The 27,948-nt window shown below is 40.1% G+C and overlaps 1 protein-coding gene across 8 annotated transcripts; it reads right to left on the bottom strand.

Moving 5' to 3' along the window:
• Window positions 1-67: 67 nt before the first annotated feature.
• On the bottom strand, window positions 68-27,948 carry srrm1 (serine/arginine repetitive matrix 1). 8 transcript variants are annotated; one of them, XM_052153417.1, is made up of 18 exons: window positions 27,880-27,948; window positions 26,617-26,706; window positions 25,659-25,781; window positions 23,248-23,418; window positions 13,859-13,953; window positions 13,542-13,730; window positions 13,051-13,248; window positions 12,527-12,643; window positions 12,166-12,341; window positions 11,828-11,908; window positions 9,981-10,067; window positions 9,637-9,775; window positions 9,449-9,538; window positions 8,848-9,350; window positions 8,427-8,787; window positions 8,084-8,258; window positions 2,426-2,602; window positions 68-2,134 (listed from the first exon to the last, which is right to left on the bottom strand). In XM_052153417.1, the coding sequence occupies exons 1-18, from the start codon at window positions 27,898-27,900 to the stop codon at window positions 2,024-2,026; spliced, it is 2,904 nt and encodes a 967-aa protein (XP_052009377.1). In that variant the 5' UTR covers window positions 27,901-27,948; the 3' UTR covers window positions 68-2,023. The 8 variants fall into 8 exon arrangements, with proteins under 8 accessions (XP_052009377.1, XP_052009382.1, XP_052009379.1 ...); XM_052153422.1 differs by having other exon boundaries at window positions 8,427-8,727; XM_052153416.1 differs by having other exon boundaries at window positions 322-2,134; window positions 8,427-8,817.

Here is a 27,948-nt window from a genome sequence, read left to right as displayed (position 1 = left end):
TTATTGTGTATACTCTCATGTTTTCAAGATGCAAGTGTGCTACTTTAATATTTTTACTTGAAAGCCTCCTGAGACCAGCAAAGGTTTAGGAAATGTCCTTTTGTTTAATGTCAATATAGTTTCTACACAGAGACAGAGTATAGTATGTTGAGTATGTATATTCATTTATGTGTCAGTGCTCTTCGCTTTTTTAAACACTGTGGTCTTCAGCAGTACTGAACCAGTTTTGTATTTATTTTTATATTGTTAAATTAAATGTAATTATAGATTAAGGTGTAGTTCTTTTTTACACAGCCTCTGCTTTGGCAATATTGTATTGTTTACATTCATGCCAATAAAGCCCCTTTGAATTTTAGAGACAGAGAGAGACAATCACAAAAAATAGAAATATATACATATATTGCATTACAATAATTATTACATATGTATTATTTGTTGTCCCGAAGACCCAGAGACTACACAATATTTTTTTTTTAACTCAAGTTATAAGTTGAGCTCATTTTTTATTTAATACATAATTATATAGTTTAAATGGTGTTATTTTATGCATTCCTGTACACATATGAATTTAGCAGTGCCAGCATTTAATCTGTGTTCAATTATGAGTGTCAACACTCCAGAATCTCATTTCAAAGGAATATCTCATAGTTTATAAAATATGCTTATTTTATTGCTTTACTATTCACCTGCATTGTCACCCAATAGGTGAAAACAAGTATTAAGACCAGATGTCCCCTACAGTGGACATCAAAGAAACCAATGCCTTTCTTGTAAAACAAAACCATATCCTGCTTTGAAAACTCATTCATTTTTTTTCTCTCCTTGAGATGTATATTTCTATGATTTTTTTAATATTAATTATAAAGTACAAAATAGTACAAATACTGTTCATATTTTCCTCAAATGTGCTGAATTGTGACATCAGATATTTTTAAGGCTCGAGAAGTTGTCATGGACAAACCCCAAAACATTAGATATCTCTGAAAAGTTTAGGGTGTCCATTTTAAGATACTGATTTACAACTGTGGCATGTATGATATTGTAGTATGAAAACCAAAATGTCCTCTACAGAAGACATAATTTAATGGCTGGGTCTGAGGGTAGTTACTCCTCATGACATTAAAAAAAATGTTTGTAGAATTTTGTAGGTTTTTAAAAAAAATTATGAAACCAAATTGGACACAAAGATGAAATTTTTACAAACTTGACATGTTTTAAACTAGACTTATAAAGGATTTCTCATTTCTATCACCTCAGACAACCTTGAACAAATATGGCGCAGGTGAAAACCCCACACAAGCTACTCAAAATAACAGACAAAAATAAATAATTTCTTTCATTTTAATGTGACTGTTTAAAGCCAGTATTTACGGCAAGGTTCAACAATTTCAAACACAACTTAGGTTACAAAAAATAGAAAGCAAAAAATAAAAAGGATGAAAACAGACATTTCTGATTTGTTCTCTTGTGCACAGTAGAGCTCTTGAGAGTTCCCCCAATGCTCAGATGAATGGAGAGCAGCTTGCTGGATGAGCTCTCACAACTCATTGGGTCTTTTGGTATAGATCATGCACACAAGAGGACAAGTACACTTAAGTCTGCTATCCATGCAAACAAAACTCTCATAAAAAGTCCTGCCAAAGTTGAGAGGGAATCCATAGGCTATCTTGTAAATTTTTAACTCAGAACTGCAAATGAGTTTTCCTTATATGTTTCATCATAACAGTAAAAGCAACAGGAGAGTGTCTTGGGACCAAAAAAAAAAAAAAAAGGTTGTTTTTGGATAAACGGTTCTTGACAGTATTTAAGAGTGGAGAAGAGGACAAAAGGTGATCCAGAAACATCAGCTGCCCGATCACAAATCAAGCATCATAAAACTCCAGCAATAAACATGCCAAATAATAATAAATCCAACAAAAACAAAATTCTAGGGTGAATTTTAACAATTTGTACATTCTAAAGCTGAATCAACATCAAACGTTTAAAATGCAGAGAGTGGAATAGAGGTGTGGCAGATTTCTCCTCAGGACTGAGAAGATGGAGACATTTGGGCCTTCCTCATAGAGCGGAGAGCTTTCTCACGCAGATGCTTCTCTAGATCATCCAAACTGTCTTCTACTTCGCTTTCTGATTCCTTCAAGAAAGGTAGCATTAATTATGTCTGACTCAATAAAATCAGGCATGACAACATTACATTTAGGCTTTCACATTTATGACGTTCGAAATCTTCACTCTAGTAGAAGTTGCTTTGTGTTTGTTAAAACTGCAGTCAAACGTCTGAAGTCTAAATATGATAGAAAAACATAGTAAAATAGAAGACAGTAAGTTGTCAAAGATACTGTTATATAATATTACTGAAGAAATAAAAAGTAATCACTGCTTTTGTCCTCATTGTTCAGACAGCAGGTTAAAAGTGTAACTTCACCTTTTTCTGGTCAGAGTCTGGCTCCGCCTCCTGTCCATGACCTCCTTCCACCGCTCCACTCTTCTCTTCTCCCCCCTTCTCCTTCTTCTGTTTTTTATGCTTCTTGTGTTTTTTGTCTTTCTTGTGTTTCTTGTCTTTCTTCTTTTTCTTCTTCTTACCAGCTTCTACATCGGAGTTCTGTCGAATTAAGAAAATATATATATTTTTAAATTTTTTTTTTACACATCTATAGACCATGTAGAAATGGATGAGCAACAATGATAATATGATAACTATAATTTTGTATTTCCACTACCATTTAAAAACAAAGTAATTTCAACTGCTTTTATAGACACAAGTAATTCTTTAAGTATTGATGACAGACGAATTTATGCTCCGATTTTACAGCCATTTCTAATATAGAACTGTTGAAAAATCTGGAAGCATACACAAAAATAAATTTCTCTTTTTCGAGCCCTCTCTGGACCCAAACAGTCTTGGGCAGTGGTTTTCAACCTGTGGGCCATGGCCCAGAAGGTAATGCAGGGGGGCCGCCAATTATTATTAATAGAAATAATAATTTTGTTAATATATGTAAAATGTCTAAGTCTTAATATCATAATTCGATATATAATTAAAGAAAAATAAATATTAAACTAAACAGCATTAACTATTCGAGCTCACTGATTGGTTTAAGAATAACCCTCTAATTTGTCATTTTTGCTGCATACAGTAACTGTAGGCTACAACAGATTTAAAAATGGATAAATGGTTATCAATAGGGTCACTGAAAAGGACAAATACAGATGTTACTTTACCTACATGCAAGGATAAATCTTCAGCAAAACCTGACTAAAAATAAAGCTTAACGAAGAAAATACAGTAGTGACTCCTAGCACTAGGCTTCACATGTGTGGGAGCGGAGAACGAGCAGCTACCGCTCTGTGTTGTATGCTCAGAATTCTTGTCAAATGAAGCTTTGAAACCGAACAAACTACGACAACACTTGGAGACAAAACATAGCGAATATGTCCAAGCCTATTGAGTTTTTTGAGAACAAACTTAAGTGTACCAAATCAAGAAAAACAAACACTTGAAACCCGTTTTGATCCAAGATGGCAGCGCGGTAGCACACAGCGGCCACTCCGGATCCAAAATGGTGCTATTTTTGTCACTTGGCCCGACATTTACGGCACATGGACATCGGAGCAACCGGTGTTCGTGTCTACCATTGCCAGACACTGTTAAAATATAAGATTCATGCAACAACCAAGCTGCATGATGATCTGCAGGAGTTTCTACGTGAACTCTGCTTGCTGCGGAGACCAGGCCTCCAGTCCTCGGTGTTGCCTGATGCCGGTGCCTGGGGGAGGGGATGTGGTAAGCAGTGTGCGAGAAAGAGGGTGGGGGTCTATGCTAGGCTAAAAACAAACCCTAGCCGGCCGGCTCTCCCGTCTATCCTGCTCTCAAATGTTGGCTCCCTGGAAAATAAACCGGACTCCAGCAGACCACTGCTGCGTCTGTTTTCACGGAGACGTGGCTCAGCGACAGAGTTCTGGACGCCGCCATTCAGCTAGACGGACTCGCCTTGTTTTGTGCCGACAGAAATGCAGCTCTGTGCGGTAAGACTCACGGTGGTGGCTTGTGTGTTTACATCAACACGGAATGGTGTAATAATAACTATGCTAGTCTCTAGTTACTGCTCATCGCTGGTGAAGCTTGTGACTGTTAGATGCAGACCTTTTTACCACGGGAATTCACCAATTATTAAACCAGAGTTTACATCCCCCCCAGCGCTAACGCTAAGGAAGCGCTCTGAAATGTATGGGGCTATTAGTGAACTGCAGAACACACACCCTGACGGACCGTTTATTGTCGCCAGAGATTTCAACCATAGAAATCTCAAGACAGTGCTCCCTAAATTACATTAGTATGTGGACTTTGCAACGAGAGGGGTGAACACGCTTGATCTGGTTTACACAAACATCCCAGCCCCCACCTCGGCTCCTTGGACCACATCTCGGTTATGCTAATTCCAGCAAACAAACCGCTCATCAGACGCACAAAACCACTCCAGAAGCAGGTGAAAACCTGACCAGCAGGAGCCATCTCTGCTCTTCAGGACTGTTTTGAGTGTAATAACTGGCACATGTTCAGGGAGGCTGCAACATATGGTGACTCTACCAACTTGGAGGAATACACAGCATCAGTGACCAGCTACATCAACAAGTGCATTGATGATGTCACCTTCTCCAAGACCATCACCACACGTTCCAACCAGAAGCCGTGGATGACTGCGGAGAAGCGTGGGCTGCTGAGGACCCGAGACTCCACCTTCAGAGCAGGTGACAAGGTTGCACTAAGAACAGCGAGGGCCAAACTGTCGCGGGCCATCAGAGAGGCAAAGCGCGCACACGCCCAGATAATCCATTCACTTGCAGGACAGTGGTGGCACGCGGCGCATGTGGCAGGGCATCCAGGCCATCACCAACTACAGGACAACATCAGTTGCCTGTGACAAAGATGCCTCCCTTCCAGATGCGCTGAACGACTTCTACACTAGGTTTGAAGCACAGCATGACGTGGAGGAGGGGAAGACCACCCCTCCTCCCAACGACCAGGTGCTCGGTCTTACCACGGCTGATGTGAGGAAAACTCCACGTAGATTGAACCCACGGAAGGCTGCTGGACCAGACAACATTCCTGGGAGAGGATGTGCAGACCAGCTGGCAGATGTTCTTACAGACATCTTCAACATCTCTCTGAGCAGTGCCGTCGTTCCAACGTGCTTCAAGGCCACCACCATCGTCCCCATGCCAAAGAAGTCTTCAGTGTCCTGCCTCAACGACTACCGTCCCGTCACACTCACACCCATCATCATGAAGTGCTTCGAGAGGCTCGTCAAGAGGCACATTAAGACCCAGCTGCCCCCCTCACTAGACCCACTGCAGTTCGCGTATCGTCTAAACCGTTCAACAGACGACCTAGATAAAAAGGACTCATACGTTCGAATGCTGTTCATAGACTTCAGCTCAACATTCAACACAATAATTCCTCAGCAACTGATTGGAAAGCTGAATCTGCTGGACCTGGACACCTCCCTCTGCAACTGGATCCTGGTCTTCCTGACTGGGAGACCTCAGTCAGTCCAGATCGGGAACAGCATCTCCACCACCACCACACTGAGCAATGGGGCCCACCAGGGCTGTGTGCTCAGTCCGCTGCTGTTCACTCTGCTGACTCACAACTGTGCAGCAATGCACAGCTCGAACCACATCATTAAGTTCGCCGATGACACGACCGTGGTGAGTCTCATCAGCAAGAACGACAAGTCAGCATACAGAGAGGAGGTGCAGCGGCTAACGGACTGGTGTAGAGCCAACAACCTGTCTCTGAATGTGGACAAAACAAAAGAGATGGTTGTTGACTTTAGGAGAGCACAGAGTGACCGCTCTCCGCTGAACATCAACGGCTCCTCTTTGGAGATCGTCAAGAGCACTAAATTCCTTGGTGTTCACCTGGTGGAGAACCTCACCTGGTCCCTCAACACCAGCTCTATTACCAAGAAAGCCCAGCAGCATCTCTACTTTCTTCGAAGGCTGAGGAAAGCACATCTCCCACCCCCCATCCTCACTACATTTTATAGAGGGACTATTGAGAGCATCCAGAACAGCTGCATCACTGCCTGGTTTGGGACTTGCACCGTTTCGGACCGCAAAGCCCTGCAGAGGATAGTGAGGACAGCTGAGAAGATCATCTGATATTGCAAACCTTTCCAATCTCCTTTCTTATGTATGGTATGTACATAGAGAATTACAAGAGGATTTCCTTTTCTATAAGCCGCTGCCGGCTCAATCAACCGCCAAACCAAATTTGATATTTTGAATGCATTTATGGTGTCAAATGGAATAGATTGGTCTAAATGCGTGGGTCTGAGCAAAGACGGAGCAAGAGCGATGGTGGGGCATCGCAACGGAGTCATTGCGCATGTGAGAACGGTTCATGAGCTCTGTCCACTGTAGTTTACATCGGGAAGCACTAGCTACCAAGAAGATGCCCACCGATCTTAGATGTGTATTGGATGAAGATGTTAAAATAGATAATTTCAGAAAGACTAGGCTAGGTTTGTTTCAACTTCTTTGTGAAGAAATGGGCAGTGACCATGTTCAACTTCTTTTTCACACTGAGGTAAGATGGCTTTCATGGGGCAGGGTGCTTACTCGCCTCTTCGAATTATGCAAAGCACAGATTTTTTTATCAGACTCAATTTCACCTTTCGGACCGCCTCAGTGATTTTAAGTGGCTTGCAAAATTGTCCTACCCTTCAGATATTTTCAATCACTTAAATGGTCTGAACTTGAGTCTTCAAGGCAAATCAGTGACAGCGTTTCAAGTCCAAAATAAAATCGAAGCCACAATAAAGATGTGGGCCAGGCGTATTTGCAAATCAAACTCAGAATCATTTGAGAATTTGTCAAATTTTTTGACAAAAGAAACCATGAACCTACCCACCCTCCCGGCTCTGTTGCAAAGCTGATTGAAGAGCATCTCCAAGGTCTGAAAAGCCAGTTGCGTGACTACTTTCCATCTCCAGTTGTTCAAGTAACCTGGATTGTAAATCCTTTCGTAAACTTGTGAAGGAGCTGTCGTAAGTTTAAGCGCAAAAGAGCACGACAGCCTTATTGACTTATCTTGTGACTGTGCTTTGAAATTAATGTTTTCACAAAAATCTTTGATACATTTTTGGATTCATACTCTCTCTGAGTATCCTGATCTTTCTGACGAAGCTCTGAGGTTTTTGATGCCATTTCCGACAACATACTTATGCGAAGCTGGATTTTCTGCATTGGTGGCACTCAAGACAAAATACCGGAATAAGCTTCACGTTGAGCCTGATCTCGGTTTGCAACTTTCTTCACTTCAGCCTGACATACAGCGCTTCGTAAATGCTAAATATCACCAACCTTCGCATTAGGGGAGTCACAATGATTGTCGTTTATGAGGTTTAAAGGTCATGTGAACAAGTCGAGAAGTTTTTTTTTAAGGTTATCCAAGTTTATGCCAAGATTGTTTCATGGTCGTTTTCAAATTATTCACACATTGCAAATTACAAATGGTCAGAACTCAGGTTTGATCGCAGTCTTCTCAGTTCTGCGTTTCCCTCATGTCTTTGTTATTCCCTTCAACGTGGCAGCACTTGGTTTCTCACCTGTTTTCTCTCTATTGATCGTTCGCTCTATATCTGCTCTCGCTTTGCGCTTGTCACTTGAGCCTGACACTAGTATTGCCTTACTTTGTCCAGTGCTCCAGTTCTCTGCCAGATTTAACTCTGCTCATCTCGACCCTGGTCTGTATGCTGTATGTTCCCTCTGACTGATTGCTCCACTAATGGTCTACCCGCTGCCTACCTATGCCTGGATCTAGTTTTCCCATTTTCCTGAGCACTGCCAGCCGAGTCTCGGTGACCCGTTATCTGCATTTTCTGTCCATTGCCAGTTAATTCAATAAAGTTAATAATCCACTTCCAAGTCATCAGTTACCAACCCGACACAAATAGTCAGGTCCATTCAAATCTTTGCAGTAGGCCACAGAAACATGTGTTTGGGCCGCAAGATGAAAAAGGTTGGGAACCACTGGTCTGGGGCAAGTGAGTCCAAAGCTTGGGCATGTGTGACATACCTTGTTAGGTGATGGAGTTGGGGAGACACTGCTGTTCTTTTTGGGAGGCGGAAGTGGAGAGCGGCTAGCAGAACGAGAGGGAGAAACTGAAGCAGGCCGCTTGTGAGCCACAGGAGGAGAAGCAGATGGTGATCGAGAAACCTGCCTCCTTACCGGCTGGGGGCTCTGAGAACCACTGCAAAAAGACAGAACAGAGTAAATGAGGGATTAGCACATCTATGTTTTAGAAATAAAGCTACATCCTCTCATGGTAGGCAGAGAAAACTAATCTAAACAAGAAATACAGGCAGATTTCTGAATCTGCTGCTTATTTTAACCCTGCTGTTAACCTTTGTGAACATACCTCTGAGACTTGCGAGGTTCTGGTGTGCGTGAAACCCTGCGAATGGGTCTAGTACCGTGCGGGGGGGATACCTGACGTCTTTGTCTCTGTGGGGAGGAATCAAAAGGGACAAATCGACCCTGAGGACTGGAAGACACTCGAGTAGCAAGGGGAGGGGGAGAGGAGCGGGTGTCTCGGCCCCGTTGGGCTGCAGAGGGATTTGGAGAACTTCTTCGGTGGCGGGGTGGAGGCGAAGTAGAAGAGGGGGGAGTGCGTCTCTTTCCTGGACTGCTACCACGACTCCACTTGGGGGAACGAGAACCTCTGCGCTTGCCCCCAGGGGAGGGAGAACCTCTGCGCTTGCCCACAGGGGAGGGAGAACCTCTGCGCTTGCCCACAGGGGAGGGAGAACCTCTGCGCTTGCCCACAGGGGAGGGAGAACCTCTGCGCTTGCCCATAGGGGAGGGAGACCCTCTGCGCTTGCCCACAGGGGAGGGAGACCCTCTGCGCCTGGCCACTGGTGAGGGAGACCCTCTGCGCCTGGCCACTGGTGAGGGAGACCCTCTGCGCTTAACGACAGGAGAAGGAGACCCTCTACGTTTAACTACAGGAGGAGACCCTCTACGCTTTGCCACAGGGGATGGAGATCCTTTACGCTTGGCGACAGGTGAAGACGACCCTCTGCGCTTGGTCACAGGGGATGGAGACCCTCTGCGTCTGGGCACAGGTGAAGGAGACCCTCTGCGCTTGGGCACAGGTGAAGGAGACCCTCTGCGCTTGGGCACAGGTGAAGGAGACCCTCTGCGCTTGGGCACAGGTGAAGGAGACCCTCTGCGCTTGGGAGGGGGAGACACTGATGTGCGTCTTTTCTGAGATGAGACAGGGGAGGGGCTGTAGCGACGCTGAATAGCGGGAGAGTGGCGTCGAGGAAGTGGGGATGGAGATCTAGATCCAGAGAAACATGAGAAAGGGAAGACGATGGAGTCAAAAGAATCTTCACAACCCAAAACCTCCAGAAACTACGCAATAACTCTGGATTTTACCTGCGTCTTGGGGGAGAGGGCGACCTGCGGCGGCGAGGAGGAGAGGGGGAACGTTGTCTACGACCAGCAGGTGATGGAGAACGTCTCTTTCTGAAGAGAGAGGATTGTAAGATGAGGCATAAGTTCAGAGTGAACAAACAATTTCAGTAATGAGCAATCTGTCAAATGCAAATACTGCTGATTTTCACCTTGGGGATGCATCTCTGTGCCGCCTACGTGGTGATGCAGGTGAATGGCTCCGCTTCCTCCTCCTAATGTCTCCATTTCTGGCAGCTGCCCCCCTGTTCTGCCGCCTTGGACCTTCATCTTCTGAGGAAGAGGATGAACCTGTGTTTGTTAACAAAAAACTGATTATATGTTTAAAATCACATTAGTAACCAGCTCTACATCAAACTACAACTAGCATTCATTATCCACATCCCACATGAGTCACAGGTGCAAGCAGAGGTGTGCACAGGTGTGAGAGAGCATGAAAAAGAGAGAAGGTAGGTGAGGACAAACGAGTGTAATGTGAATAAAAAAAGGTGACAACCTGAGGAGGATTGCTGATTCTGTCTGCGATACTGACGTCGCTGCTGGACAGAATCTGCCATTGACTCTCTGCCCACCTTCTCCCCCTCTGAAATTGCAAAGCAGTGGAGGGTCCTTCATTGCCCAAAAACAGCCACATGCTCAAAAAAAAAAAACACCTATTATGTGCAAAAACAGCTATACACACCCATGACATGCACACACCCCATCATTTAAATTAACAGATGAGATTCAGTTAGACTTCATATTTCTCTCAAGCCTACCGAGTTTAAAACCTGGCAAAAGCACCTCAAATAATTTGAATCCTCAACACTCAGAGCCAGATGGGGCTTTTCCTGAAATGGGGCTGCACAATTAATCGAAATGAAATCGAAACCACGATATGACCTTTTGCGATTATTAAATTGCAAAGGCGCCGATTTAAATAAATAATTAATCTGCTCCCTTCAAGGTTTATTTGCGCTGCTCTGTACGGTCTATATTAAATTAGCGCATTGTTACAGTGTTTTCAGAGCGGTTCTGTGCTCCACAACTCCCTCTCATGCTTAGAGTAACAGAAGTGCCGAGTTCGGTTCCGTTTGCTTACGTGCGCTAAACGCTTTATTTACACTAAACTGGCGCGTCCTGCATGAATCGTTTTTTATTATTATCTGCGGTAGCAGCATCTCAGTCTCGGCAAGGCACAGGTATCATAATAATAATCGCAGAATACAAGATGGGGTATAATTCAAACATCTTTATAAAATGATTGCGGAGCGAACAGCATTAACAGTAACACCTGTAGAGTCCTCTTCTCCTATCATTTGTTTACCTCGAGAGAGCGTGTCGCCCTTATTACACTCCCCGCAGAAACAAGTGAAAGCGGAACTAATATTACCAACATCCAACAAAATGAAAAGGAACATACATATATATTATATATTTAGTTACTATAATATAATGCATTGCTAAATTAAATAATAAAATAATGAATACAAATTAAAAATGAAAAAAATTCACTTTAAATTGAATTACACCAATGGGTTATCAGTTCAACTTTTGACATTAAGCCTCATTCTTTAGGACTATCTTATATACAGTAAAGAATAGTTTGTATAAGCCTACTAGTTTTTAAGGCCTAGAATAAAGATTAACATTTATATTTTGTGTATTCAATCAATCAACATTATTTTTGACAGCAAAAACTAGGCAACAACCATGGTTTTACCAACATGGAAATGTAGTTAACAGTGACATTGAGCTGAACGCATACATATGACCAGTTTTGACAGAGCTGCTGATAAAAAGTTAAATGATCAGCATCGATAGATGAGATGAAAATTGGAGATCTGTGTCGGATGTTAAAATCATGATTTGAGCATCCCTAATATTCAAGTTGACCGTTTCAAAAACTAATGTTGATGATTAGTGGGCTGAGATCCTGTCACAAAATGGACAAAAACATGTATATGGTGGATGGTAACATTTTGGTATGAAGAAGACTTTTATATATTTATTTGTTTGTGGGTGAACTGAAAAAAGGTCTCAGTTTGGTTCTTTTTAAGAGGGCTCAAAAGTGAAAACCCCAGCAGCCTTTTTGAAGTTGAACATGCAGAAAACATTACCATCATAATCGCAGTTCAAATTGCAATCGCAATATTACTTTGTCCAAATCTTGCCCTAATCCTGAAAGTCCTAAGTGTCTAGATTTGCATCCAACCCCCGAAGTCTATAAGACCTTTTCCTCTTGGTGTATGCATTCAAAGCATACTCCATAGTTTATTTAACAGCAAATAGCTGTAAAGCTGACAGACTTGTGTCTCAAACAGTTATTGACATACACGTATGCACATAAACGTGGTCACTCACCAGACTCTGATGCATCAGATCCTCTCAGTTTGGGAGAAGGAGAGCACGAGTTGTTCCTTACTCCAGGCCTGTGCTTCAAATCTAAAATATTAAAATGCATTTCAGTCAGAATCATTTCACAGTTTAAAAACCAATCTAATGAGCAAAATATGCCAAAACATGGCATTGTTGAAGAATCGTGTCAATTGAAGACAATTGAAAAATCATGTCAGATTATCCTGGAAGTTGGAGAACTATAATTTGAAGCACTTCTATAAAAATTCATATTTAGATTAATTCAAGAAACTCCCTTTTTTACAAATAGCAAAACTGACTGCAAAATTGAAGGGGAGTGTAACCTGAAGGTCTGGTGTCTGGTCCAGAGGGGCTGCGGCCTCGTCTTCTGGAGGGGCTGGAGGGTTCTGAGCGCCGTGGAAGTTTTCTGGGTGGGGTGGCTGACCCACGCTTACCTGCAATCTTATGGGGTGAGTGAGATGAAGAACTGCCTGAGGAGGATCGGGAGCGAGAGCGCCGCCTGGTGGACAACCAATTGCAACAGAGCGAGTTCAGATGAAAAAAGTAGCATGATTACCTACAGCAATTAATGTGAAGCACATGAAAGACAGACTTTACTATCTAATAATAAAGACAGCCATAAAAAAACCATTTACAAACTCTAGGCACTTTATGCATTACTCTGCAAAGGAAAAACAGGCTGACCTGCGGACAGGTGACCGGCTGCGTCGATGTCTAGGTGGAGGGTGGCGTCTAGGGGGGCTCCTGCGTCTTGGAGAGATTCGCCTCCTGGGACTTGATCTGCGGCGAGGAGAGAACGACCTGGAAGCACCAAAGACAGTATTTGATTTGGCTTTAAGCACATTAGCAGATACCTAAGCAAATGGAACTAGGAGGAAAGATATTTGAAGAATATTCCTCTGACATCTAACTCGTACTGTGATAAGTGATGCATTTACATTTACGCATTTGGCAGACGCTTTTATCCAAAGCGACTTATAGAGCCCTTATTACAGGGACAATCCCCCCGGAGCAATCTGGAGTTAAGTGCCTTGCTCAAGGACACAATGGTGGTGGCTGTGGGGATCGAACCAACAAACTTCTGATTACCAGATTACCAGTTATATGCTTTAGACCACTACGCCACCACCATTCCAGATTCAGATCCCAACATCATGGATCTAAAGGTCCAGAGACAAGTATGCACAGACACAAGAAAAGAGACTCGCCTGGAGCGTGATCTGGGCCGTCTGCGAGAGCGAGGTGATCGGGAACGAGAACGGTGGCGTGGTCTCTCTCTGCGTCCATCCTTATCTCGGTCCCGTTCCCTGGGTTTGGGCTTGTCCTCTGATTTTGACATTTTCTCTGGAGACTTTTCTTTCACAGCCTCAGACAAGGAGTCTGGCTTCACCTCACCCACTACATCACTGACAGGTAAAACAAAAACATGATTTGTCAGCGTCTCTATTTGAACGTGTTTACATACGCGCCCACCCAAGAACATTGACGGGAAAGAATAGGGTGGAGGATCCCAAGACTGGGCCCTCCCCCTGCAAGTTCGGTCCCCCTGTAGACGCCAGCCTTGGGGCATGCCCGTATGTTAATATAGCCCTGGTTGCACTGTTATAAACAGCAATTCCAAGTCCTACTGGAGTTAGAAACCGCTTCAAGCACTAAGATATTAAGATACCATAGTGCAGAGTCAGGTTATCATTGTTACCTTGTAGAGGAAGCCTCCTGGACAAGCGGTTCTGGTTTGGAGCTCTCCGACTGGTCCGGTTCTTGATTTGGTTCATCTTTATTATTAGATGGACTAGAAGGCGGCGAGGCAGCTGGACTTGGTTTTCGGCGAGGAGACCGAGAGGGACTGGCTTTACGATCCCGCTTCACAGGGGAGCGGGACCTCCTCCTGGGGTCAAAGGTCAAGCGGAAAAAAGAAAAGAAAATTGCAATGGATAATAAAGAAAAATATTATATTGATTTGCACAAACAAATATGATAATGCATTTGTCAAGCAAACAGAGGTCCAAGACCAACCGTTTAGGACTTTTGGACTGAGCTCTTTCCTTGCTCTCCTTCTCCCTTTTATCTTCATCAATCTTTTTCAGAGAAGCAAGTTTCTCCTGCTCGATCTGAAACAGTGAACAAAATACAATTTGTTAAAGCTGCACTATATGTAAGATATTTTTGGTTACAATTAACAAGTTCATTATTGAGCGATTACATAAAAAAAATCCACATTCAAAAACCTGTCCTTGTCTTACTCCTATTTTAATGGCAAGTCTACAATAAAGGTTTTTACTTAAAGCAGTTGGGTCGGATATGGTGCGAAATGCTGGCATGCGTCATTCATCCTTGTGTATTCACCTCATGCCCATAAGCTCAGAAAGAAGGTCAGTTCAAGTTTACATTTTCTCAACTTGTTGCTTCCCAAGGCGATCTCGGTTACCAATGGTAACGACAGCTCGTGTCACTTGAAGTCGCTGTGCTCTCACTGAAAATAAACGGGATGGTGAAGTTGTCTCACGCGATATAGCTGGTGGTGTGAACGTGGCTTTACTGTCTTTACACTCCCTGACTGAAAATGGAATTACTATTAGAGCACAAAGTTCTTCATAGATCTAGCCTCTTAATTTTACCTCAAAGTGAACCAGACTGATGCATTTAACTTTAAAATGTACAAAATACTTTCTTACTGGGGAGCATGCCCCTGGACCCCCCCCTAGAGGGTCTGAGCTCCACCCACCAGTCTCACAGAATCCTGTTGGAAACATAGCAGCTGTGTTGTGAGAAGCAGGAACAGTGGAATGCTGTTCAGTCAGTCCAGTCAGTTTCAGCAGTCAGAACAGTTGAGTGAAATCACTCTTTTGGATTTAACTGTTTGGCAAACCGATAACCTGCTATAATGCCGACTGTGTTTTCTGGGGGGGTTAATGAAGCGTATAATGGTCATCCTTTAATTAATTGAACATTACATTGTATTTACCGATCGCAGTGTTAAGTTTTTTCTTTCTGTGAAGTTACTGTTACATGTTTACTAACATTCATGACTTATGGGTATTTTAATACATTGCTGCAGTTTCGAGATTCCCAAATTGTGTCTTTTTTTTTTTTTTGCCTAAGACATAATGGTCTAAATTTACCAAGCAAGTGTGAGCCAATAGAATACTTTGAGCAATACACCAGTGTACGGACATTGCCATTTCATCCTTTTAGCAGATTTAAAAAGTTTAAATCGATGTTTAAAAAGATCTAAAAGCCACTATATGAACAAGAGGGTTCCCCATGTATGTATGCTCATCTCAAGTTGTTAAAGTTATAAAATACAGATTTCATAGCGCAGTAATGTATATTAATTTGTTTAGTGTATAACCATCTCTCTGTTGTAACTAAAGAACTTCCAAAACAAACAATTAAACATTTATTACTGTAATTGTTTTATTGCATATTTCTACATATAATTTTCCTGTTTAATAAAGTATATTTCATCCTCATCATTCTTGAATCCTCGTTTTGCATTTTTTATTACAGTCTAATTGTTTACAGTGCATAGACATACTGTAGTAGCATTATGGTTCACTTGCATTGTCCACTGAGGCTGTAGATTGTAAAATAAAAAGTAGGGATGGGCATTTTGCCTTGTCGAATACTTGGCGTGTGGCAAATAAACATGTACATATACTGTATTTCATATATCTTTGGCTGCTACATTGTGTCTCATTGTTCCAACGTCTCTACATTAACATAGACTGTTATAATTTAGTCTGTTACAAGAAGTAGAAGACAGCAAAATATAATGCATAATATTTTGTCATTAAGTGAAGTCTCCCTGGTCAATTCAATTAAATAATGCTGAGAATGTGTCTCTGTTCTTCCTTTAGGTTACCGTAATAAGCTTAGTAAGTGCACACCACTGTTTCTGAACCGTGTATCTGCAAACCGTGGTTTCCGTGACGCCATAATCATCGCATATTTTAAAACACATTGTTAAGTTGAAAATAGTTTTGAAGATCCTATAGTTTTCTCTGCCCTGGACAGAAAGTCCCACTGCGCTCTGTTGGAGTTTGTTGCCGAGATGATTCATGCTTCTTCCCATTTAACGTGGAATTTTAAACTTCACACTGGAAAAACTGCAATGGAACGCCACTTTATGTTGGACTAACAACTTTAGCTGAGATGCAAGTGTCTCACGCAAACATGTTGGCACCAAGGGAGATTTACAGTCAATGATAAGCCTTCACTTTTATTAAATAATATTCACGAGTCAAAATTTCCACATTATATGACAATAAAACCTGTTTAGCAAGCGTGTGCAGAGACAGATGTTCTAAACAAGCTGGATTAAACATTCTTTTGATTATCGTAAACCTGTAGAACAAACATCAGCATTGCTGCATCGTTTATCAGTTTGGTTGCAATGAGAAGTCTCAATGGAAAATCAATGTACTGGTGAAAATGAAGGCCCCTCTTTCATACGTAGTGTATAGTTGACAGGTAGTTGTCACTGAATTTTGAATTCAGTGAAATGTCACATCAAGCATTTTAATTTCCGATCATCGCTTTCATGATCGTTTATTGCCGTCACTTCCGAGTACTTGAGTACTCGCGCCCTTCCCTAATAAAAATGTTATGTCTTCAACTGAACTCAAATCAGTCATATCAATTTCACCTCTTAAATTGATGTGTAGTACAATACAAACACTAATGTGATGTGTAGTGGATAAAACACTTCAATAATCATAATAAAATATAATTATTGTTTAATAATAATAATTATATTTTTAACTTAATGTTTACATTATTATTAATTATTGAGTATTAATAATCTTCCTCAAAGTAATATATTGGTTAAAAATGTTAAATCTTGTTATGAGTCTCCCCATTAGGAATGCCATGATTATGCAGTTTCTCAATTAACTGTGATTAAATGTGTCACGGTTAATTTAACCGCAAGAATTTAGAATCCACGGTTAAAACCGTGAAATGCTTTATTTAGACGTGGCAAAAACAATATACATAATGTATAAATATATAATATAAAAGAGTTATTCATAAGATTTTGTAAGTCTAAATGTGAAAACTCTTGTGCCTGTGTGGGTACTGGAGCTGTTGCTATGGTTACAGATGGTGGCCACGTGGTGCTTAGCCACATTAAACTGGGGCTTGAACACATGATCTACAAAATTCGATCAACCAGACTCATATCCACCTAAAAAGATCGAAGCTGCAGCCAAACTGACAGCTTCGATGAGTAAGGTGTCGGATTGGCTGGCAAATTCATGTTTGACACTTAATCTAAGTAAAACAGTTTGCATGTATTTTACAGCGAGGAATATTAATTCAGTTAATCCTGATATTTTAATTAACAGTGAATTCATTACATCTGTGACACATGTTAAATATTTAGGCATCATAATTGACACAAATTTGCCCTTCAAAAAACAAGTTAGTAAGGTCATCAAGACTGTTAAATTTAATCTAAAAAATTTTAAGGGTATCAGACATAATTTGTCATTGTCTGCTGCAAAACTTTTTGTACACACAATGATTTTTCCCCATTTCTCTTACTGTATAACAACCTGGTCACAGGCAGGAGTGACTACGCTCAGGCCTATGTATTCACTTTACAAACAAATTTTAAAAGTACTAGACAAAAAACAATTTTTTGCGCAAAAGGTGCGCAGAATCAGTGGCTTATGATATGATTGGTTAAACCTGCATCTGATTGGCTAAAGAGTATGACAGACCCACGTGGGAAGAGATCTCTGCCAGGAAAGTCTCAAAAACACACACACACAAATCCAAGGGGATTCACACGTGAATGACGATTTGCACATTCAGATTCATGGATACACTCGTACATTTTAAACATTCGAAACTTTTTGCGACTAGTTGTATATCTATGAAGTATGTTTTGCTTTGTAAAATGTATTTTACGTATGCATACTTTTATTTTGCGCATGTGAATAGCTTTTTGTGAATATATATTTTTTTCAGGCACGTGAATTTTTTTTTTTGTGTACGTGAATTAGGTTTCATGCATGTGAAATTGTCTACGCATGTGAGAATCGTTTTTTGTGCGTGAATTATTAATGAGATTGATTTGGCTCCATACATCCCTACTCATCCTCAAACCATGATTAATATGCGCTGAAGAGCAGTGCAGAATCACAACTGACTTAAACTGTTCCTCCACAAGAAACTTGCAGTTTTATGCTTCAACCACTAGAGGGACAAATGTTACATCCCAGATAGCAAAAAATGTCCGCACGGCTTCTTTTTGCCGCCGTCCCCAAGCTGTCGGCTATAGGTGCGTCCCACTGGCGGGGATGAAGCGTTTGCTGCCGAGTCGTCACTCCCATTTCTTGCGAGATGCCGCCGCGGTCAGGCGGCGGGTCGCCGCTTCATTTTCTCTGGCGGTTGCCTCGCGGCAATCGACCATGGCCGACGGCGGCAAGCCGCTTTGAAATAGCCTACAAGGACAGCTTAGACTCTCAAAATCGACCAGCCATGTTGGCTATTATTATTTTTGCTCCAAAGCCATTAGGGTTTATAACAGATTCTTGACTCTTGATTCCATGATAAGGTAAGGTTTAGGAAATGACATTTAAATTACTTTGAAACTCTGAAGCGATTATACAGTAATATATGTAAAATATATTGAATTATTTATGCACAGGTGAAAATTGTTTACATTTCTTTGATTGATGCACACTGAGACATGCAATAAACCAAAAATAATTCCTTTTTGTAAAACTTACTTGGCAATAAATATCTTTCTGATTCTGATTAGGTTTTAAAATAGATATTTAATACAGGGTATGAACAATTTAGCAGAATAAATTGATGAAGTTAGACTTTTCACCAATGCCTGTATCAGTGAACAGTGAAAGATATATGCAACATGGCCAAAATATCGGGTATACTTTAATTATTTTTTATTAATTTGCAACCATGGTGATATCTATCATAAACATGAAAATCCCTGTTTTGACATGAAGGATAAACTCAATGAAAAAGCGAAATTATCCTCTGGTTTCACAGTTGCGCAGAAATTTCGTTTATGTCTACATTGTTATTTTACCTTTTACAGGTTTTGCAATTATGACCTGTACAAATGTTTAAGAAAGTGTTGAAGTCCCTGTAAAGGCAATAAAAAAAAATCTAAACGCATTATAAATGTTAAAAATGTATTGCTAAAACACATGACAAAGACTGAACTGTGAAGTTCCGCTGTCGCCATATCTGTTTCCGGTTTACTTGCGCGTCGCCCAAAATGTCTTTTTACTCTATGTCTCCAGAATCTTCCGAAAATACGCGTCAGCGATGTTCATCGCATTGTTGATGCCTGGTCCCCTGCTCCGACAAGCAAGAGGGACAAGGGCTTTAAACTCTACATATCGAGTTATCTGCACAACTACAAGGGTATTTTAATCTAATGTGGTGTGCCGGCAGATAGCGGCTAAGCTAGTTCGCCACGTGTTCATTTTTAATGTAACGTTAGTATAGAAGCTTGTTTTTTCTTAGTTTTAAAGCAGACTGTTTGTTAATTTTTGTGATATCAATTATATTAACTTGGTCTCCTCTCAGTTTCTAATAAAGATCAGGACACCGGTGAAGTCACTGTCAGGGCATTGTGTTACAGGTCCATGAGAAAATCAGAATCAGAATCAGCTTTATTGCCAAGTATGCTTACACATACAAGGAATTTGTCTAGATGACAGGAGCTACCAGTCAACAACAATACAAACAATACCAAAAAACAGCAGCAAGACATAGGTAATTAAAAACAATAAAGAACACAAAATAAATAATTATACATATACGTACATACACTCACCTTCATACATACCCACATACACACACGTAGTGCAAATCTAATACAATCTGTATATAAAGAACAAAAAACAGTATATTATGTACAGAGCAATGTAAGTAAAAGCAGATAAACCTCACAGTTTGAGTGTATGGTGAAGCTAGAATTAATAAGACCACAGTTATAGGCTTGTTACTTTAATAGCCCGATGTTCCTGGGGACTCGGCTAAGGTTATTCATGTTTAATGTAACTCAAATCAAACGAAAACAGTTATTGTAGGCAGGTAAGTTTCCCTAGCTGGTCCCCTCTGTGTAAAATGCGTTCTTATTCAAGTTTTCAACTCAGTCATTCGTTTAAGATGCAATCTTGTGTTACAAGTATTAGGCTATCATGATTATACAGTGAGCAAGCTATATAAATAAGTATTTAATATAATAAAAGTGTAGAGCAACAACCGAGGTTGTAAGGTAAAGGCTGAATATTGTAGATTTATTACAATATGTTGCATGTTTGAATTAAAATACCTGTGGATATGCAACTTCCCACTAATGAAAGTTTTATTCAAAAGGAGCACACACTCTACAAAGGCCTGACAGGAGATTTGCCTGATCTATCCAGTCCTTCAGGTGAGTAGGGATATAACAATAGCACATTTCACTGTACAGTATGATATATCAACCAAAATCTGTATACCAATATTTCATTTTCTTTTTCCTCCTTTTACAAACAAATATTCTGCTTCAAAGAAAAAAAATGAAATTGATGTTATCATAAGGGTTCTTCATTATGAACTTGTATGCCATGCATAACATACTGTGGATAGAAATTACAGGGAAAGTTACTGGTATGATAATTGTGGTTATATTATATTACTATTGTATTTAGTGTATTGCTAATCAATATATTGTTACTTCCCAGATGACAGCGGCTCGCTTCAAGAGCAGGTGAAGCAAGTTGGGACAATGTTGAAGACATTTGCTCGCACTGGGCAATCAGGTACAACTTGCAAACAACACCTGTGGTTGTTGGTTTAATTCCCACTGGGGCCACCTGTACATGTAGTAGACCTAGATATAAATGTCATAGTTTAGTAGTTGAAGGACCAGGACTGACTACTTTATACTTTTATTCTGGGAACCCCTGTAGGTGCAGATCAAACCCCAATGCTGCAACGTCTTGGAATTTGGCGACGTTGTGCGTAGCATGGACGACAAAATGCTATGGCACTGAAACGTTGCAGCAATGTGTCTGTTGGAGAGTTATCCCTGCCAGGGGATCTGTTACTCCCCCCTAGACACCCAGGAAGATTTGCCGTTGCTTGACAACAGTTTGAGGCAGGATAAAGAGCTCCAGCAACGATTTGTAAGTGTGCCGATTTCGTTTATAACGGTATAGGGTAATCTAAAAAGTACAATTAAGATCGTACACTGCATATTCTACAGTCTGAATCCACAGCCTGTAACATTTTAAATTTATGAGAAGCTTCAGAGAAATGTAATTTGTAACATGTTTTTTTTGTATTTTCAGCTTCGGTTTTGGCAATCAAATGTGGGAGGGACCTAAAGACAACCGTGTGGCTGAATGCTTCAGAGTATCTTCTCTAATCACCTTTCCATCAATACAACCTGGACTGGTGTAGGGGATAAAGCATGTTTTAGAGACATGTTCCTGAAGACCATTGTTCAAAGTAAGTTGGATATTTTTTTTATATTTAAGTAGATGTGTATGACCTTATGCCATTCAAATGGAATGACAGATCTTTATTTTCTACAGGAGCCATCCGGAAGAACCCGGCAACACAGGATGCCACTGATGAGGCGATCCAGGTTAACGTTACCTGAAAGGAGCATCTGAACATGAAGGTGGAAAAAGGCGCCGCACAGCTGAGAGGGACCCACAGCCGACCCCTTAAACCTAGGCTGACTACTGACACCCCAGCATCACTGACAACTGGAACCCTTTCTTTATCCTGCAGTCAGTAACATCAAGACCCCTAAAAAAGCCTGCTAATAGTGTCAGACTACACTCAATACACCCAATCCACACTGTTCACTGTGGAAATTGCTCTTTTTTTTTTTCTTTTTTCTCATGACCCTGCTTTGAGGGCAGCTCCTTGGATGAATATGGGATGGTTTGTCCTTTTATACAGGCGCACGAGGAATCACTGAAGATATGCTAATTTGCACTGCCTCATTCTGGAGGTCGGGGAAAACCGGTGATTCTTAGCCCACTACGCCACACAGTCCCCAACCTCTCCAGACATTCTGATTGGCTGTGTTCTCTACAGCCAGATTTTCTGCTGTTAATTATATTTATTCCTACTTGTTGTCATGTGTAAGTTGAATGTCAAAATGTATATTATACCTGTTATCCTGCACATTCCTTGATACCAAAGATCTCAATTATTTCATATACAATGTGCTGCTTATTTCATTGTTACAGTGCTTAACTATTCTATTTTTAAATATAGCTTGTAAATCCTAGATTATACATCTAATACTTGATATTTGCACATTATCTGGTATCAAATATTCTACTTACCGTGACTTTAGTATTGCTTATTTCATTCCGTCAGTGCTTAACGATTCTATTATAGTTTGTAAATCCTATTTCATACCTCTGATACTTGATATTGCACATTAACTAGTACCAAAAATTATACTTTCATTCCATCACAGTGCTTAACTGTTATTCTATTGTTAAATATAGCTTGTAAATCCTTGTGCCACAGGTCAGCATTGTAGTTATAATGGTATATTCTACTCCAGAGCTTTACTCTAAATTATTACCACTTAACCTATTGTTAGAAATGACTTGTAAATATGATGTTATACCTCAATTTATTTGGTATCCTGCACTTTCTTTGGTACCAAATATCCTCATTGCTTGTGTTTACTGGTAATTCTTTTCATCCCAGAGCTGACCTCTTTATATTATTAAAAATTATTGTAAGTGTTACAATAGTGTTTTAAAAAAAAAAAAAAAAAAGAAATTGGAAACCTGCATGTTCTTTTGTGTGTGTGTGTATATATAATGTTTGTATTTTTCTGTTATTTATATTTCAGTGATCTGACATCTTGTTTCAATGACAGTTACTGTACTTTGAAATGTGGAATTAAAACGCCAAATGGAAATTTGTCTGTTTTGATCAATCATTATTCTTGATAAACTGCATGCTATAAATATATATATATATATATATACACACACACACACACACACACAATAAGCGGCGGCAGATCGCTCGAAAAAAGCGTTTGCCTCCGACGGTCCGCCTTCGATATAACGGCGGCGGAGCGGCGGCTGGCCAGCGGGCCGTCCGCATATCAAAGGCGGTAGGAAGGCGGCTGCCGCCGGCGGACCGCCGTCAAACGTGTTTGCGATATCGCCATTCTGCCGCTTCTACTGCCGCCAGCGCACCGCCAGCAGACCGCCGACTTATTGCTATCTGGGATAGTGCAGCTTTAAACTCGTTCGAGATGCAATTTTCAAACATTTGTAAACAATTACAGAAGAACTTATTGCAATACATTTCTTGATAACAAGTTCCCAGCCATTTAATAACAACCACAGTAAGGATGTATGTGTGTGGGGTCATGGGTGTATCACCTGTCTCTGTTTGATCTCCTCTTTCTTCTGCTCCAGAAAGGCAGATGGGATACCAGCAATGTTCTCCTGAGCACTTAGCAAGAGCGGCCAGAGGTCCTTCATGAACTCCCGGGCATTCTTTCCATTCAGGAACCCAGTCAAATTAATCTGCATCATCTTTCCATCTGGATTCTGCAACACAAACAGCAGGGAAGAAAAGAGAGGGGAGAAAACAAAGCAGTTAATCCTGAAACAGAACTGGTAGAATAAGAACTCTGAAAGTCTACCTGGAACTGTTCTTTCTAAACATCAGTTAGTTCACCCAAAATTATAATTCAGTCATAATTTACTCACCCTCAAGTTGTCTCAAACGTGTATGACTTTTGATTCCATGGAACACAAAGGTCTGACAGTCTCAATCAACAATCAATTTAATTTCATGGAGAAAAAAAATGCAATGAAAGTGAATGGTGACGGAGAGTGTCGGTCCATAACATTTCCACTTTTGTGCTCCATGGGAGTCAAACAGGTTTGAATAAATACATCAGGGTGAATACATAATGACTGAATTTTAATTTTTGGGGAAACTATGCCCCTATACCTTAAAGATCTGCCTTTGAGCCACAAGACCCGGTGCCCGTGGGCCACAAAAAAGTCTGTCTAAAACAAACTTCAGAAAAATGCTGAATGTTATTTTTTACTCATAAACCAGGGTGACAAAGAAGTGATGCAACAGAAGGACAAAAATAAATAAATGAACTCCCTTTGAGCATGCAATACATGGTTACATGATATATTCTGAACTGGGATGTACCCTCCCAGTTCACATTCCCTCGTCAATGAGCAAATAACACCCTCCCCACCACTAGGGCTGTCTCTTCCTGTGCAACATCAAACTGCTGAGAGATAGAAACATTACAGTCCACAAACAGAGTGCATGAAATCTCCACAAAGCAAGAACAGTCCGGTTGTCTTCAGTGTGAGTGGCGCAGACTCTGTGGGCTGGGGGCAGAGAAAGGCGCTCCATTAGCTGGCCTCCGCCTCACTACTGCATCACACTCAATCACCTTGAGTTTAATGCTATATCATTTATCTAAACTGCAAGAAACGAACAAGCAATAATGAGTACACAAGACATGGAAAAGGTTTTATTTACAACAAAATAAGAGGAAATTCTAAGCGATCCACCAAACACTGGGATACTTAATCATGCTAATGGAGATCTCCCTCTCTCTCTTTCAGCGGAGATTAGCTCAAGCAAAAATCAAACACTCCCGAACTAGCTAATCAAAACCTTCACGTTCACTTGAAAATTACAGGTGTGTTAGAACAGGGCTGGAACTGAACTCTGCAGGAGAGTATATCTCTAGTAGCAGGACAGAGTACCCCTACCCATCCTAAAATGATTGATTAAGGTACTGTAGGTCTATGATATTATGAGAAGTGGAAGCAACCCTTCAATTGAGAGAATAGAATGACCTTTATGTATAATAACGACGAAAGAGTTCATTAACACAAGCAAATACCTCTCTGGAATCCCAGCCAAAGAATCCTGAAAATCACATTTTAAGAGACTACAACTGAAGCTAAACAGAGCTTAACTAAACAAACTGTCACATCTATCTCTTGTTATTCATTCCACATTGCTCAAATTCATAACTGTACAGAGAAAATTACTAACGGTGACAAACCATGTTATTATTGAGCTACTCATTTCGACTGATCCGATAATTGCCTGACTTAAGATTCTGTGACAAGAACTCCCATATGGAGCCACCAAAACCCTGGTGTCATCTGACATTAGCATCTCACATGCAATGTAACTTTTTTCTTTTCTTTACATTGTAATGGTTGTATATTGGCTCCAAAGAATAGTATTTAGGCCTTTGTGTTTAAGATGTATTGCAAAAAAAAGGCACAAATGATAAAGCTGAAATGACTCTACCACTGGCACAATGTCAGTCCCTGTTTAAAACTCACCTCAAAAAATAAAGCTCATCATCAAGGGAGAGTTGGATTCAGAGACTTTGGGCTCAGGTGAGATCTAATTAGGAGTTGGTGCTATACTTCAGATGCAAGGAATAAGATCCATATTGGTTCAAGCCTTTTAAATCATAAATCACATCAACATTAGAACATTGCTGTTCAGAAGGAACGATGTCACAAATCATATCTTCAGAGAGAGAGAGAGAGAGAATATCATTCTTTACCCCATTTTCTGACTTTTTATAAACCAGACAGAAACTTAGACTGTGACGTTAGGCGTTTTCTGCTGTTACATCTACGAATGTCAAACATGTTTCTAATAAATGTCAAGTTACTCATTGTTCCTCAAACCTTTTCTTATCCTCCCAAAGAACAAAACACATTTAAAGACATGATTCCAGCATGTGTGAAAAGACAATGGGAGGAGCAGAGTCTGTAAAGTCTACCTTTTCCTCCAGCTGGTTGAAGACAAATTCTATGACAACATCATCCTCGAAGCCAAGGATCTCCGTCACACGCTGGGTGATCCAGGGTTTGATGACTTCCAGGTTGACTTTGGTCATATCCACCTAACAGTACATTAAAAACACTTATGAAGAATGCAGGATGTAATTCAATACACCAGATAAAAAAAATAAAAAGGCCAGCATTACTCTATTTTAAGAGTAGGCAGGACCCATTGTAAAACACATCTGATGTATCTGAGCACTTCACACGGGTTTCATATTTTGACATACTTACATATTAGTGTAAAAAAAATGTATCTGCATGTTCACACATTATCCTGTATATGTTACTTTGCTATACCTACAACAATTTCAACCGACCTTGCTGTGTGGAATGTCTTTTCTATACTTAAGTGTAATTCACTCTTAAAAAGACCATGTCAAAACCATATCAAGACCATCTAAAACACAATAACATTTAGTCTGGATAAAGAAATCCTGGTAACACTTAACAATAAGGTTGTATTTGTTCACATTATCTAACTACATAAGGTAATATGAAGTAACAATGAACAATACTTGTACTGTGCTTATTTATAATGGTTAATGTTCATTTTAACTTAACATCTTTAACATCAAAATTTGTACATGTTAACATGGATTATGAACTAACAAACGAACAATTCTATTTTCCTAAATTAGCATTAAATATATAAAAAATATTGTAATAAAATATTGTCACTTTTAGTTAATCTTAGAAGACTTTTAGTACTTTTTAGGACTTTTAGACTTAACTTTTAGTAGAACCTTTTGTAAAGTGTTACCAAAATCCTAAACTAAGTAGTTTTATATCACTTAATGTGAAAGCGATGACTGTCAGTATTTTTACATACATTTTTTTATCATAGAAATTAGCACAAAGTGAAAAATGAAACACTTGGTTCATGATATTTTATACCTTCTTCTCCAGACATTCTGCAAACTTCAGCTGCTTCAACAGCTTCTTATGTTTATTGCTGAAGCGGTTATCCTGCTCCGCACTGGTGCCCTGAAACAACATGAACTAGGTTAAAACATTGTTCAACCAGAATACATTTACCGCATTAAAAATGTACTTGGAGGTTAAAAGAATATTTCACACAAAAAAAGAAAATCCTCATCATTTACTCATCCTCATGCCATTGCTGATGTGTATGACCTTCTTCTGCAGAACACAAATATTTTTAGAAGAATATCGAAGCACTGTAAGTAAACACAATGTATGTAAATAGTTACCAAAACTTAAGCTTCAACATGCACATAAAGGCAGCATAAAATATATTAACATTATGCTATCATTTTTGGGTAAGAACAGATCAAAAACTCCTTTTTCACTGTAAAACATACAATTATGATCACTAAGAATACTGCTAATGTCAAGAATTATAGTGAAAAATGAGCTACAATTGTGTTCAGTTCTCACCCAAAACCGATTTGATTACTTCAGAAGACATGGATTTAACTGCTTGAGTCTTATGGATTACTTTTATGCTGTCTTTATGTGCTTTTTGGAACGTCAAAGTTCTGGTCACCATTTACTTTCATTGTGTGGACCTACAGAGTTGAAATATTATTATAGAAATCTTAATTTGTGTTCTGCAGAAGAAAATCATACACATCTGGGATGGCATGAGGGTGAGTAAATTATAAGAGAATGTTCATTTTTGGGTGAACCATTTCTTTAAGATAAAATATGTAATACAGGCTAAAGTGAGATTTAGCTTATTATTTCTGAATAAGACGTTTCAGTTTGATACTGATGATGAGTGTAATCTAATCTTAAAATTATAAGTGATACAGTTACACAGAATATTATTGTATATACCAATTACTGATTAATCTGTATTTTGTGTGGCGCAGCTAATATCACGGTAACTCAAGCACATGACATTGACTGGGCACAAGAACACAGCTGAATCGATGTTATATGGGCTTTTTTTATGAATAAGTCGAAAATATTAAATATAACACGTTAATTTGTATTAATTGGTTGAATATTATCGAAGTTGTTCCAGAGTATTTTCTGTTTCTCTCACGCAGCCGCCATTACAGTCACACTGCCATTAGGACTAAATACAGCCTTAAAACTGTACAAAAAACCCATCTGACTGGCAAATAATACATATAAAACATCATACTAAAACTTTAAAGTGCGCTATTTGAAGAAGAAAGTAAGACTTACGCGGAAAAAACCCGCGTCCATTTCCTTAAGTCGTGTGTCAATATGGCACAACAATGTCCCACAATCCAC

Source organism: Xyrauchen texanus, chromosome 22 (assembly GCF_025860055.1).
Source record: "Xyrauchen texanus isolate HMW12.3.18 chromosome 22, RBS_HiC_50CHRs, whole genome shotgun sequence".
NCBI lineage: Eukaryota > Metazoa > Chordata > Actinopteri > Cypriniformes > Catostomidae > Xyrauchen > Xyrauchen texanus.
The sequence above is the reverse complement of the archived record's forward strand: the minus strand, read 5'-3'. Positions and strand labels throughout refer to the sequence as shown.

Bases quoted from the DNA above. Each gene is read 5' to 3' on its own strand.
- srrm1 (XM_052153415.1), bottom strand. From the start codon at position 27,900: ATGGACGCGGGTTTTTTCCGC. The intron at 23,419-25,658 runs GTAGACTTTACA...TTTGTGTTGCAG, and splicing joins TCAACCAGCTGGAGGAAAAG to AATCCAGATGGAAAGATGAT. The intron at 9,776-9,980 runs GTTGTCACCTTT...TAACAAACACAG, and splicing joins GAATCAGCAATCCTCCTCAG to GTTCATCCTCTTCCTCAGAA.